The sequence below is a fragment of the Hemicordylus capensis genome, chromosome 13, assembly GCF_027244095.1.
Source record: "Hemicordylus capensis ecotype Gifberg chromosome 13, rHemCap1.1.pri, whole genome shotgun sequence".
Classification (NCBI taxonomy): Eukaryota; Metazoa; Chordata; class Lepidosauria; order Squamata; family Cordylidae; genus Hemicordylus; species Hemicordylus capensis.
Genome location: NC_069669.1, coordinates 10,974,585 through 10,988,548, shown reverse-complemented (window position 1 = coordinate 10,988,548; position 13,964 = coordinate 10,974,585). Strand labels below are relative to the sequence as shown.

The following is a 13,964-nucleotide window of genomic DNA, read 5'->3' as shown; positions in this document are numbered from 1 at the left end:
CAAGAATATGACAGCCGCCTACTGAGATCGGGCCCATGGCCTCCCAAGTCCAGCATCCTGTTTCACACAGTGACTTGCTAGATGCCTCTGAGAAGCCCACAGGCAAGAACTGAGGGCATGCCCTCTCTCCTGCCTCAGAGCCAAGATGCCTCTCAATACCAGTTGCCGGGGAGCAACAGCAGGAGAGAGGGCTGGCCTTCATCTCTTGACTGTGGGCTTGTCAGAGGTGGGTCACTGGGGGAAAACAGGAGGCTGGACTAGAATGGCCTTGGACCTGATCCAGCAGAGCTGTCCTGATGTAGCAACCTCTGCTGGAGGAAGCACAATACCTGGTGCCCCTTAGCTTGCTCTGTGTCTAGGAGCTGCCCTCCTGCAGGGTCTTCAGAGATCAGCCCCGGCTCTCTATGTGCTGAACAAACACCCAGACTCACCGTTGAAGCCAACAGCCAGGACGCAGGCAGCAGGAGACAAACTCAGCGACGTGGCAAAGTAAGGCAGGGGGATCTTCTCCACAACCTGCACACAAGCAAGGAGAAGTTCCGACATGTTAGATCCAAAGGATTGGATCCCAAAATAACTTGTTCAAGCCCAGCGTGGTGTAGTGGTTAGAGTGCTGGACTAGGACTGGGGAGACCCGAGTTCAAATCCCCATTCGGCCATGAAACTTGCTGGGTGACTCCTTTCGTTGGGCAACCTTGTACGTATGTGGTGCCTCAAGTCCAGCTCCAGAGTTCTGGAGCCGATCTCAGACAAGTGACCGAGGAAAACCGTAGGCACCTGTTTCTGCAGCAGGCTGTAGAACAAGACCTCCTTCTGCAGCCCAAAGCCCATGTAGACGATTGTGCTTTTATCCCAAGGGCAAAAGGCTGCCAGGCTGGGAGGCAGAGGGTTGGGTACCTAGGAGAGGAAATGCAAGAGGAGAAGTCACAACCAGCTGTGTGTACGTTGGAGCAAATCCATTCCATGTTCGGAGACTGGAATGAATCGTGCAAAGTCTGGTGAACTGACACACTATTTACCAAATCTGAGATTTCGGCCCCGATGAGGGAAGCACCTTCCCTCCCCAAGGACTACAAGTCTCACTCGGCAGAACCTCTTTAAGCATTGAGTGGAAATTAACCCACCATTTGCAAAAAATGAAGACTTTAAAAATGAGGACTAGGAGCTTTTCTTTTGTAACCAAACGGAGAACTTGCATTCTGTTGCAAAATTCTTTGCTTCTGATATTGCAATCACACTTCTTCCTAGATTGCCTATAAGGCCACCGAAAAAGAAAGGTACATTGGTACTCACCGTGAAGGTGTCTTCTGGCTGGTGTAGAAGAGGTCACCCAAGCTTGGGATTACATCCCCCCCACATGCTCCAAAAGGCAGGAAGTAGTCATACTTGAAGATCCTTAACCCAGTGCATGTGGGCGGATCTCCTCAGTGCTTAAAACAGCTCAAGCTACGGAATGAAAACCACAGAACACAACAGAGAATATACAACAATATACAAACAATAATGCAGAGAAAGACAGAAAAACTGTCCCCCTACAACCAGATCATCAGCTCCAGCCTAACACAACCCGGGCGGGCCTTGGGTGACCTCTTCTACACCAGCCAGAAGACACCTTCACGGTGAGTACCAATGTACCTTTCTCGGCTGGTGTAGGAGGTCACCCAAGCTTGGGACATACCACAGCACCAACCACGGGAGGGAAAATACCCAAGCTGGAGCTATTGACCCAGAAGGACCTGTTGCAGGACCCTCCGACCAAATGCTGTTCTGGCAGCTTCATGTTCATCCAACTTGTAATGCCTTGAAACTTCTTGCAAATAGAAAACTTCAGAAGGCTGAGCTGAAATATCTCCCGGGTGTCTAGCTTTCTACTTAAAGGGAGGTGCTTTACTTTTTAAAAAAATGCAACTTCAAAGGTTATACCCCACTCAAAGTCTGAAATGGTACAGTCCCGTTTAACCTTCTCCACCCCAAGGTTTTTATGTACAGAGATCGCACCTGCCACCTGGTATTGGAGGAACCCTCAGTCCTGTGAGCCCCAGTGTCTGCAGCCGGAAATGTTACAACCCAGACAGGTTTACCACCTCAGTGAGGACTAGCAACATTGCTGCAGTCTGTCAGGCATGGCATGGAGATATACAGAACCAACCAGAAAGGGCGGGGGGGGGGCAGTATCGTGCGATGCAATGCCAAAATGGAATAACCTGATACTGCTATGCAAATACAATCAAAATAGCATATGTGTTACAGTATGTTACAACGTCTTTCAATCTTGCAATAAAATATATTTTGTTAAGAACAATCATGATGGTCTATGCTGGATTAAATAATGCCGGAGATATCCCAGTCCCTCAGCAGCAATTCTCATTCCAGACCTCTCCATTTCCACTGGTTTTAGATAAAAAAATTGCTGACAGGTTTCTGCTTATCCCTCCACAACCACAAAGGTTAAATGCTAAATTATCATCTTATTATTGTTATTATCATTATTATTTTAATATTCTTGTATTGCTGGTCTACGACCCAAATAAAGTTTTTACACCTTTCTGCTTCTGCAGCAACCCGAGACGGAAGGAAATGGCACTTACTTCATCTAGGGATCTGGCATCCATCAGAGTCACAATGTACTCGGAAGGTCCCACGAAGGCCAGGAGATGTCCGTCGGCGCTGATCGACAAGGCATCGGGCCCGTGGTCAGCATCTTGTACCACCACATTAGCTGGGGAGTGAGGCAGACAGTTGTTCAATGAGAGGAAACAAAGGAGGGGAGGAAATCTATCAAGTCACCCTAAACAAGAGCCTCCCCATCTCCGGCAACTTTTAAAAAGGCACTGAAGACACATTTATTCACCCAGGCTTTGAATTAGATTGATAGTTCTAATATTTTTAATATTGGGTTTTAAATGTTTGCAATGATCTCAATTGTCAATTGATTTAATGTTGGAGATGATTTCAATGGTAAACCGCCCAGAGATGCAAGTTTTGGACGGTACAGAAATATTTAAAATAAAATAAAGTAAATAAAAATGACTTGAGCAAAGGGTTTGCATGAAGGTCAACTCGTGAAAAGAGACACAGAGTGTATTTGCACCAACGCCATTCGCATGAGGAAACCCACAGAGACCACCTTGTGCAGGAAAATCAGGGCAAAGTTCCGTAATAGGAACTTCTTTCCATGCCCCCTCTCTGTTAGGAAGCAAACATAAGAGCAGTGGGCCAAACTGTGCCCCACTCAGGGGAAGGGCTGCAGTGCAAAAAGGAAGATTTAGATCTCCCTTCCTCCCTCCCTCTCTGATCCAAGACTCTAACCAGTATATGCCACAACACCCCTCTAGATTTCCATTCTTCCGTTCTGCCGTCTAGGGACTTCCACCGACAGGCTGGAAGAAGATGGCCTCAAGAGGCAAGGATCTTACCCAGAACTCGGACGATGTGACTTTTCTGGACAGCACAATTATAAAGAGCCAGGGTCCCACGAGCGCAGCAACTGTACATGAAATTGCCGTCTGGGGAGAAGATCAGCCCCGTGATTGAGTCGTGGTGTTGCCTAGAGGACACCGAAAAGGGGGAAAGAAAGCTAGGCACAACGGAGAAGTGACTATGAAGGTTGAGTCCACACATTGATTGCAAAGTAATTGCTTAGGACCTCATCAGTTGAGGCCTGGTTCCTTAAACAGCAGGTGAGGTGATTGACCTGCCTGGACTGGCCCATTTCAGATTTTTTTTTCCAGGCTTCACCATCAAGCCTGAAAAAAGGAATCAGGCAGGTTTACACAGTGTGTCTTTTCCAGTTTCCCACCAGAGGCGAACAGCCACCTACATCCCTTACAGGGGTTCCCAACCAAAAGCCACTGTGGCAGGGGATGATGGGAGTTGTAGTCCAACATCATCTGGGGACCCTCGATCCAGAAGGAACCTCCCCTTTCAAATGACCATCGTCAACTCCCGTCATTTTGGATTCATACAGACAAAAATATTCAGGACCTGTACTCCAAAACAAACGTACTTGTGTTCCTCAAGCAGCTTTGAGGCAGCTAAGCTGATGGTCCTCACCACGCCGGTATCGAAGCCACAAGCAAAGATCTGTTGCGAGGGGTGAAAAGCCACAGTGCGTGGCATTTCGTCCGAGGCAGTGAATTCGTACAGCTGTTGGGGATAGATGTGCATTCCGATTAGACAGAAGGCAACCAACAGGCAGACGCCAAAGAGTTGAGCTGAAGTTCAGAGGAGCAAGGGGCAAATAATGCCTTGATTACAGGTGGCCCTCGTTATCCACAGTGCCGTCACCCACAGGTTTGCGTATCTGCCGTCAGGCAATTGAGACCTAACCTCGTTATATGTTGCTTGGAAGCGGGGTGGGTGGGTAAAATTTTGCCAATCCACAGTTTCTAGGTGGCCGGAAATGACCTCCAAGGTCATTTCTGGCCACCATTTTGCTGAACGGAGCCATTTTGTGGCTCTTTTGTAAAATAAACAATTTTTAAAATCCCTCCCCCGCCCCATGATTTTTCATAGAAAACCTCCAAAATTGGGCGTTTGCTGGTGGAGGGGCATTGCTGGAGACCTGGAGAGCATGACACGGTACGTTCTTGCTCTTATGATTGCCTTTTAAGCCTCTCTTTTAGCTCCAGGAACCTAACCCCCCCCCCCAATTCCCATTCACTCAAGATCTCATTATATGTGGTTGCGTTATCCACGGTTGTAGGCGAGAACTGAACAAAATTGTTTTTAGGAAGCCAACATGAATCTGCATACATTTTGATAGGCCTAAATGGCAACTATCAACATTTATATACCACTTCTCACCGCAGCTTACACAGAAAAAACAAATAAAATGGTTCCGTGTTCCAACAAGGCTCACTATATCTATCACAAACCAACACAGACCACCCCAAATATAAAGTAGATACCAGCAACAACCACTGGAAGAATGCTGTGCTGGAATTGAATGGGGCTATTCACTCTCCTCCAGCTAAACTTTCTCCCCCAGAAGAGAAAGGTAAAGCTGTGCCATCGAGTCGGTGTCGACTCCTGGCGCCCACAGAGCCCTGTGGTTGTCTTTGGTAGAACACAGGTGGGGTTGACCATTGCCATCTCCTGTGCAGTGTGAGATGATGCCTTTCAGCACCTTCCTATGTCGCTGCTGCCCGATATAGGTATTTCCCATAGTCTGGGAACCCTGTGGATCCTGTGTCCACTGGCTTCTCAAATGCCATTTCCATCTATGTGCAATTCACACACTGAGAACAATGTTTTGGATGCCAGCTGTTAGCTAGGCACATTATTACTCCTATTCCTATTTAACGGTGAATGCAAGAGAGAGTCCCTCTCCATCCATCGAGCTTTCTGTGGATTCTCTCCAACATATTTTTGCATTGACTTCTGGTCGTAGGAGAGAGTGCAGTCTTTAGAGTTAGGCAGAATGTTTCAGCCTGATGAAGGGTTAGAGAATGTGTCATTCATCCTTTTAAAGCCAGGGCTCCATCTTGGACACACGGACAAAGGGTCCTTTGAGCATGCACAGAGTTCTTTTCTCGCTGCACCACCACCACACCACCCTATTGGCCACCAGCCACCACGGTCAGAGGCTTGTATAAAGGAATAACAAGAATAGCACTTTTATTCTCAATCCCCTTCCTAATGACCCTAATGGTGAAAATTGGCACATGTTTGTAGTAGTAGTAATTGCAGCCTTGGGGGTAGATTCTGGCCAAGCAGTGCCCCTTCAGAGGGGAATGGGGGACCAGAAACACATTTGGAAGGCCCCCTTTTCATCCCTGAAATGTCGTAAGGCGTGTTTTTCAGGAAGCATCAGGGCAAGTGAGATGTCCCTCTGGATGGTGAAGGCAGACCCACTTGTCCATGGAGTCCTCTTTGGAAGAGACACCACTCCAAGAAGGAGGCCGTTGTATTTGGGACCCAGAAAAGGAGGACTCCTCCTTGGGTCCTGTGGGGTTCACAGCAGCAAAGAAGGGAGTCTTGCAGGTGGGAAGGGTCTCCCAGGAGGGATTTGGGAGGGTGCCCCTCTAGCCATGGTGGGGAAGATGGAGGCCTCTCATGGGGGACAGGGATGTGGCCGGAAAGGGAGAGACCCCCAGAAGAACCGCAGGGGCCCCAGAGTTCCAAGGAGGGTCCTCGACCTCAGAGGACCAACGGCCGTTGAGTTGGCAGTTAACTGGTGATGCGGCCCCCTTTGTGACATCACCCGTCGCTACGGGATACTGGGGCAGGAATCATCGCTGACTCCCTTGAATGCATGTGAGAGTGAAAGAGAGAGGGTGTCTGAGAGAGTGTCTGTGGCCGCGAAAGGTATTTAGAGAGTGATTGGGCGCGATTGAGAGAGTGAAAGAGGGAGAGATTGAGTGTGAGACTGAGATTAAAGATCAGAGAGCTCTTCAGAGAGAAGCGGGGATTTATTTGGGGTAGGGAGGGGGGGTTGTTGTTGGGGTTAATTGTTGGGGTTCGGGGTTGTTTGGGATAGGGAGGGGGAGGCGGTTGGGCAGGGTTCGTCGTTGTTTCTAGTTGTTGCTGTTTGTTGTTAGTCTTAGGTTAGGTTTAGGTTAGGGTTCAAGTCTGTAACTGGAGTACAGCCACGAGCCTGTGGATCATGTGAGTATTGACTGATTCATTTCATTTCAATATATGTATGTATATATGTATGTATGTACTCCACTATAAATGATTAATTGGTTTTATATTTTAATGTTTTATATTTTCTGAAAGTGTGTTTTAGTTTTTCATGTAAATGTATTGTACTATTTGGTCAAAGACCGTAAATAAATAAATACAGATAAATACAAATTTATCAAAGCACTTTTTAAAAAGTTTTAGCCCAAGGCCTGAGATGACAGGTGTGTCTAAAGGGATTTGGGGGAGGCAGCCAGAGATGCAGGAGCTCCTCTATGGACCGGGAGCCCATTCCCAAGCCGGTCCGGGGCAGCCCCAGAGAAGGCCTGGCCCCACAAGGCCCCTTCTCCAGCACCCACTCCCTGCCTGCGTCTCTCCTCAACTCAGGAGCCCAGGAGGGATTCGCCATTCTTTAATGGGCAAGCTCTCCAGCCTGCCAAGGGTTGGGAGATCTCCCTTCTGCACCTCCCCAGCCCAGAGCTGTGCCCCGGATTCCCAAAGGGGCTGGGCCGAAGCCGGTAGCCAGCTGCCCCAAGAGCCACCTCGCTGACTGAAGAGGGCTAGCCGTCTTGGGCTCCTGGCATCCCCCTCCTGGCGGCCATGCAGGGTTTCCCCGCCCCCTGGGTCCCCCCTATCCCACGCCCACCTTTCTGCCCAAAGGTCTCGTTCTCATGCTCTGCCTGCTCTCTTCTAGGCTGCGCAGGCTCCGAGCCCTCCTGGCTAGGCGGTCCAGCCGAGTGGCCCCCCTGGCCGCCCCAGGGGAGTCTGCAGCCTCCAGGCCAGCTGCCCCCCGGAGGTGGTGGGTCCTGTGCGGCCGCACCAACCGGGTGGGCCCTGCTCCTTCGCTGCCACTGGTTGGGGGCTGCAGCCGGCCAGAGCCAGCCGAGCCCCCTGTTGAGGATGCTGGAGGTGAGGAGGGGCCCCAGTTGGCCGGGGGGGGAGGCAAGGGGGTGGCCGGGCTGGTAAGGGGCCCCACTCACTCTCCTGCCTTCTCCACCTCTTCCTGCAGCTCCAACACCCAGCAGCCTCATCAAGGCCAGGCTCCGCCTTGTGGATAAGGCCAGACCGGAAAGTGAAGAAGAAGGGAAGGTATGGAGAGACCCCCTCCCAGAACCCCCCCAGGGAAGCCCAGAGCCGTGTCCAGGGGGGTGGGGTACCAAGGGACGGCAGGGCGGCTCACATGAAAGGGGGCCTGCCATCCAAGGGGCATCCTGCCCCACTTCACGGCCCCATTGTTTTCCCCTTCCAGGACCGGAGGGACCGGGTCACGTTCCTGAAGACCCTGATCGAGGCCTGCAGGAACAGCCTCCAGAGAGGGGAACGCCGCCTTGCCTTCTCAAAGGGTTTGGCAGCCCAGGCCGTGCTGGTGAGTGGTTGGCAGCTGGGGGGCGGAGGCCTGGATGGGGGGGAGTGGGGTGGAGGCAGCCCTTGGAACAGAGCCAAGCCCAGAGGGACAGGGGGGTGGAGCTGGGGCAGGTCAAGGGGAGCCCCCCCCATGGATCGGGGGTGACTTTCGCCTCCCTCTCTCTGTTCCCTCCCAGGAGGAGATGGAGTATACCTGGGAGGACCCCCTGCCTCCCTACCTCTTCTCCCTCTGCGCGGAGGCTCTCACCTTGCTGAGGTACGTGGGGGACGGGAGGGGTCTGGAGAGGGAGATGTGGGGTGGCCAGTGGTGGGAGGATGTTTGGGAGGGAAGTCCGATGTAGGGAAGGGGCAGTGGGGGACCCGGGGGGGGGACATGGAAAGGGACCAGCCCCTTGGTCCTCCACCCCCTTGGCCCCAGAAGGTGTCATTGAGGACTCCCTCCTCTGGGCAGACGGCTTGAGTGCCACAGGATCCGGCCCCCTTCTCCTGCCCTGAGTCCTGGGGAAGCCTTGGATCGGGGCACTGAGGGAGGGGGCGGAATCTCCCCCCTCAGCCCTTTCCTGGACCGCCTTCTCCCCCCGCCCCAGCGGGATTTCTCATCGTTCCCCTTTCCTTGACAGTCGGATGAAGCCCTGCTTCTGCCAGAGCAGGGAACATAAAATCATCTCCGGCTGCCTGTTCTGGATGAGCGTGATGCCAGAGCAAGGGCCACAGCAAGACCAGGAGGTGAGTATGGAGGGAGACCCCACCCCACCCCACCCTGCCCCACTGCTGCCCTCCTAGGCAAGGACCCTGGCTGGGGGGGGGGTCTGGATCCCCCAAGATGGGCAGAGGGCAAGCGGGGCTCTTCGGAGGCCCAGTGGTGCCTTTCCCCTCCCTGAGGGGGGCTGCGACCCCCTCCAGCCTCCAGAAGCCACACTCTGGCTCCTTTTCTCCCTCTCAGGACCTGTTTCTGCCACCTGAGGAGGCCCTGCAGGACCTGCTCAGAGCCCTCCTTTCTCAAAGGCCCAGCCTGGAGCACCTCATCCATATCACTGAGGTAGGTAAGGTGGCGTCTCCCAGCCACGGAGGGACCATCCCCTGGTCCAGTTGGGGTCAGCAGGCTCCTCTGCCCTTCCTGGTTGTGGGTAGGGGTAGGGTCAAGCATGTCGGCGGATAAGGCCTCGACTCCCTCCCGGTGGGCAGCGTTCAGATGTGCAGCCCCGTCCTGGCACCCTGAGCAGCCAGGGAAGGGTATTCCATAGGCGGGCCCCCACCCCGAAGAGACCCTCCCCCCCACTCGGCTCACCTGAGCTGGGAGGGAGGGGGCATAAGAGGCTCCCTGGCAATTTGGGTAGCTCATTCGTGAGGACGACGTAGAAATGTTGGCGAGAACCACCTTGGAGATCTTTCTCTGTCTTGGGTCCCCGTTCTCAGCAGCCAGGCAAGGGGGCTGCTGGTGTGAGGATTTCGACCACGGCTGTGGCATTCTGAGGGACCTTTTCATCCTGCAGGCCATTAATAGTGAGGTGGAGACCAAAGACGAGCAGGAGGAGGCGGTGGCAGAAAGGGCTGGCTGTTTGCTGCTTGATCTGGCGACTGGGCCGCCCTTCTACTTTGAGGTAGGTATCCCCTTGGGTCCGGCATCCTCCAGTCCCCCCTCCTCCAGCTTCAGGGTCCCCAGAAGAGCTCTGACAGGCCTCCGTCCTCTCTCTCTCTCTCTCTCTCTCTCTCTCTCTCTCTCTCTCTCTCTCTCTCTCCAGGCAGAGAAGATTAAGCCCCTGCTGCCCTTTGCGGTTCTTCAGGTGTGGAGGATGGCAGCCCAGGCCAAAGACCAAGACAGCACTTCATCTAGTGAAGGTAGCATCCATCCCCATGGAAACGGGGCAGACAGAGCTCCCTCCCTGCTCTGGGCCTAGGCAGAGCTCCCTCTGGGCCCTCTGTGGGTCTCCGAGGACACCACATGCTCCTCCACCCTTGCCTCCAAGTGCCCTCCCCAGAGAAAGTGCCTTCGCTTCCCAATCCAGCCCTAGGGGGAACATGGCGCTCCCTGAGGAAGGCCTTGTGGCCAAACTGCAGCTGGGGAAGCCGTTTCTCTTGTTTCCTTTGGGAATTCCATCCCAGAACCTGCCTCCATTTCTCGGGGATGGGGAGGGTCCTCTGCCCCTTTCCCAAACCAAGCCGTGCTCTCATGAATTCTCTTGTCTTCTCTCCCAAACAGAGGACCTGCTCCAAGATGTTGAGTTCTGGGATGACTGAGGGCAATCAGCTCATGGACACTGGACAAGCTTGTGGCCAAAATCAGGTGGGGATGCCATTTCTCTTGCTCCCTTTGGGAACGCCAGCCCAGAATCTGCCGCCATTTCTCAGGGATGGGGAGGTTCCTCTGCCCTTTTCCCAAGCCCTGCTCTCATTGCAGATGCTCCAGGGCCTCTGTATGGAAGAGAAAGAGGGAGGAGCTGGAGGAGCTTACTCCCCTCCTGACCTCTCTGGCCCAGAGCCCTTGCCATCAACATAGAGGATTCCCTCTAAGAATTTCTTTGCCTGATAAGGCAAGGGCATGTGCTGTTGAGACCGTGACCTCGTTCCCACAGCTGGCCCCCACGGATTCATCCACACAGCGTCATCTCATCTTCTTTCCCAACCCATGGACTTCTTCCTGGCGAGGAATGTGGTTTTTACTTCCATCCATGTTGTTGGTTAGAGGAAGTTACAGCCCTACATTCAAGAACGGGAAACAAGAAGTGCCCGAGAAACAGCCCACACGGTCCATAGAAGGGAGAGAGAAATCTAAGCAAGCAAAAATCCAAAAATATTCTAAAAAACAGGAATGAGTAAGTCTTTTCAGTTCCTTTAGAACCTCGAATACATTTGTTCCTCTGGCAGACATCTCACCAGGGAGAACTATTTCTGACTCTATCCCTAAATTAGGTTCTGTAACTGAGAGAATGGAAGCACCAAATAATAATGCTGAGATCGGGATATCCTTGCCCACAGCAAACAATTCTCAAGCACAAGTAGGAGGCTCTCTAGAGGCTTTGTTTAACAATGCAGATTCATCGTCTATCTTGAGGGACTCTCCAGATCCTTCTGGATTAGATACTGCTACAAATGAGGTTTATGACCAAGTTAGATCTGCTTTTTCAGGTTCATCTGCCTCCTTCTGCCTCTTGACAGCTGAAACAGTGATAATCATCAGTCAGGTTTCTAATCAATCGGAAACAATATAAAGGATTTGAAAGGATCAAGGGAGAGAGGGAAGCACCAAATGATCCTACTGATTTTATTTTAAAACCATCATACTTGCTGCAGGGGGGAAGAGATTTCTCCCTTAAAACCACCGGTGTCGAAAAACCAGAGAAATGATAGAAACATTCTTCAACAGTGATGCTAAAGGAGGAATTGACACAATTCTCTGAAGCAAGACCCCAAGTTAGATCTGCATTTTCAGGTTCATCTGCCTCCTTCTGCCTCTTGACAGCTGAAACAGTGATAATCATCAGTCAGGTTTCTAATCAATCGGAAACAATTTAAAGGATTTGAAAGGATCAAGGGAGAGAGGGAAGCACCAAATGATCCTACTGATTTTATTTTAAAACCATCATACTTGCTGCAGGGGGGAAGAGATTTCTCCCTTAAAACCCCCGGTGTCGAAAAACCAGAGAAATGATAGAAACATTCTTCAACAGTGATGCTAAAGGAGGAATTGACACAATTCTCTGAAGCAAGACCGCAAGTCAATTTCTTAGATCTAAAGTCTCATCGGCCATAGGTGGACAGAATTTTCAAAATTGGGATCATCTGGATCCCATCCATGAACATCACAAAGTGATCCTTGACCCGGAGTTTATGAAACAGGCAACATGACTACTGCTTGAAAAGGATTGTGAGGCCCCTGCTTTTAGGCTGATTGAATGTGAAGAAGCTCTACGGAGTAATGAAGTGAAACAGGTTAAATCAGAAGGTCACCCTGTGGTTGAAATTGGTGACCAAAATGTGTGTCTTCTTGACTCATTTACAGTGGGTATTGGAAAGAATCACCCCCTTTGATAGACCTTAAATTCTGGTTCCCTTACATCCTGAAATGAAAACACAAAGAAAATTCCCTTCACCAGCTGTACTTATCCAATGCAACCTATAACATCCAACTGAAAAACATCACAATTACAGTCCAGAAAAAGTGTCAGAAATAAAAAACAAGAATTACTGAGATTGAAAAAGGATCACCCCCCCCCCAATGTCAATATTTTGCTGAACCACCTTTTGCTTTAATAACAGCCTTGAGTCTGTTGGGATACTTCTCTATCAACCTTGCACATCTAGACGGAGCAATATTTGCCCACTCCTCCATACAGAACTGTTCAAGTTCGGTCACATTGGATGGTAGGTGTTGGTGGACTGCTATCTTCAAATCTCTCCACAGATTTTCTATGGGATTTAGGTCTGGGCTCTGACTGGGCCACATGAGGACGTTCACTTTCTTCTCCTACAGCCACTGTGTGGTCAATTTTGCTGTGTGCTTCGGATCGTTGTCATGTTGAAAGGTGAATCTTCTGCCCATCCTCAACTGTCTGGCAGAGGGTAGCAGGTTTTCTTCCAGAATCTGACAGTATTTTGCCCCATCCATTTTTCCTTCTACCCTAACGAGAGCCCCAGTCCCTGAGGCAGAGAAACACCCCCACAACAGGATGCTGCCACCTCCATGCTTCACTGTAGGTATGGTGTGTTGTGGATGGTGAGCTGCGTTGGATTTACACCAGTGGTACTGTCAGTTGAGGCCAAATAGTTCAATCTTGGTCTCATCTGACCATAAGACCTTTTTCCATTTGGCATCAGAATCTTCAAGGTGCCTTCTGGCAAAGCTCAAACGAGCTTTAATGTGGCCTTTCTTGAGAACTGGCTTTCTCCTTGAGACCCTCCCGAACAAGCCACATTTTTTCCACATGTTCACTGAACCCTTTAAGTTCAACACCATTGGAAAGACAGCATTTGTGGTCTCAACCTTCGTTTGAGGCAATGGAGGTGATTCTGTTGGATTGAATGGACTCCCTCTGTCAATTACAAGTTCAGAAGAACCAGCACCCAATAGAGAAGGAACTGCAATTCATCATTTGGACGTAATTAAGTGACATGTAACATCTGTGAGATCTGAAAGGCTTTTGTCTTTGATAACATGGAGTATGGCTGGTTGGAGGTCTAAGATTAAGGATGTCTCCTTGATGGAATCGATTTCAGATTCTGATTTTGTGATGCTCCAGGGAACATGGTTGGATGAAGAGCTTAGTCTAGAGGGTGTTCTCTCTCTCTCTCTCCCTGAATGCTGTTCCAGGCGTAGGGAGAGGAAGATGATGTGGTGGGTGAAGCTGGTTGGTCTCCACTGCTCTTCAAGCAACATTTGCTCTTAGCAAAAATATGTCATTTGTCCCTACAATCAGACTCTGTGCCAGAGGACTGGGAAGTAGTTAACAAAAAAGGACCCGGTGGCGGGGGGACCCGGAAAACTACAGGCCGGTTAGCTTAACTTCTGTGTTGGGTAAATTGATGGAAAGCAGGCTTAAGAGCAAAACTGGTTAAGCACCTAGAAGAACAGGCCTTGCTGAACCAGCCTGGCTTCTGCAAGGGCAAGTCTTGCCTCACTAACGTTTTGGAGCTATTTGAGAGTGTCAACAGCATGTGGATAAAGGTGATCTGGTTGACATAATGTACTGGGGCTTAGCGGTCATGGGATAAGGGGAAAGGTTCATGTGTGGATTGGTAACTGGTAGGGCTGGGAAAGACCCCTGTCTGAAAACCTTGGAGAAGCCACTGCCAGTCAGTGTAGACAATACTGAGCGAGATGGACCAAGGGTCTGACTCCGTGTACGCCAGCTTCCTATGTTCCTATGACACTTAAGCCTGGTTTTAATCAGTTACTGTTGTGTAAACCTACAGTCCCTTGAACACACCCTGGCAAATGAGTGTCATCTTTTCCAGTCTCTTCTCTGACTCTCTTT

The 13,964-nt window shown here is 50.8% G+C and overlaps 2 protein-coding genes across 8 annotated transcripts in view; one reads left to right on the top strand and one right to left on the bottom strand.

Annotated features, from left to right (window-relative positions):
• LOC128336812 (WD repeat-containing protein 90-like) overlaps positions 1 to 9,471 on the bottom strand; it is an 11,101-nt gene extending 1,630 nt beyond the window's left edge. The window contains exons 1-5 of one of the 2 annotated variants that reach the window (XM_053277022.1): positions 9,281 to 9,471; positions 4,007 to 4,146; positions 3,417 to 3,547; positions 2,589 to 2,719; positions 432 to 516 (exon numbers count right to left, since the gene is read on the bottom strand). In XM_053277022.1, coding sequence (XP_053132997.1) covers positions 432 to 516; positions 2,589 to 2,719; positions 3,417 to 3,547; positions 4,007 to 4,146; positions 9,281 to 9,460 — 667 coding nt within the window. In that variant the 5' untranslated portion in view covers positions 9,461 to 9,471. Of the gene's footprint in view, positions 1 to 431; positions 517 to 2,588; positions 2,720 to 3,416; positions 3,548 to 4,006; positions 4,147 to 7,807; positions 8,031 to 9,280 lie in introns of those variants that run through there. The other variant, XM_053277023.1, reaches the window with a different exon arrangement.
• Positions 6,481 to 13,964, top strand: part of LOC128336800 (uncharacterized) — a 10,503-nt gene continuing 3,019 nt past the window's right edge. Inside the window, exons 1-10 of one of the 6 annotated variants that reach the window (XM_053276980.1) lie at positions 6,481 to 6,609; positions 7,322 to 7,536; positions 7,637 to 7,716; positions 7,877 to 7,993; positions 8,169 to 8,248; positions 8,613 to 8,718; positions 8,936 to 9,031; positions 9,486 to 9,593; positions 9,735 to 9,831; positions 10,193 to 13,960. In XM_053276980.1, the coding sequence (XP_053132955.1) occupies positions 6,608 to 6,609; positions 7,322 to 7,536; positions 7,637 to 7,716; positions 7,877 to 7,993; positions 8,169 to 8,248; positions 8,613 to 8,718; positions 8,936 to 9,031; positions 9,486 to 9,593; positions 9,735 to 9,831; positions 10,193 to 10,230 (939 nt within the window). In that variant the 5' untranslated portion in view covers positions 6,481 to 6,607 and the 3' untranslated portion in view covers positions 10,231 to 13,960. Of the gene's footprint in view, positions 6,610 to 7,279; positions 7,537 to 7,636; positions 7,717 to 7,876; positions 7,994 to 8,168; positions 8,249 to 8,612; positions 8,719 to 8,935; positions 9,032 to 9,485; positions 9,594 to 9,734; positions 9,832 to 10,192; positions 13,961 to 13,964 lie in introns of those variants that run through there. The other 5 variants (XM_053276979.1, XM_053276978.1, XR_008312089.1 and 2 more) reach the window with 5 other exon arrangements.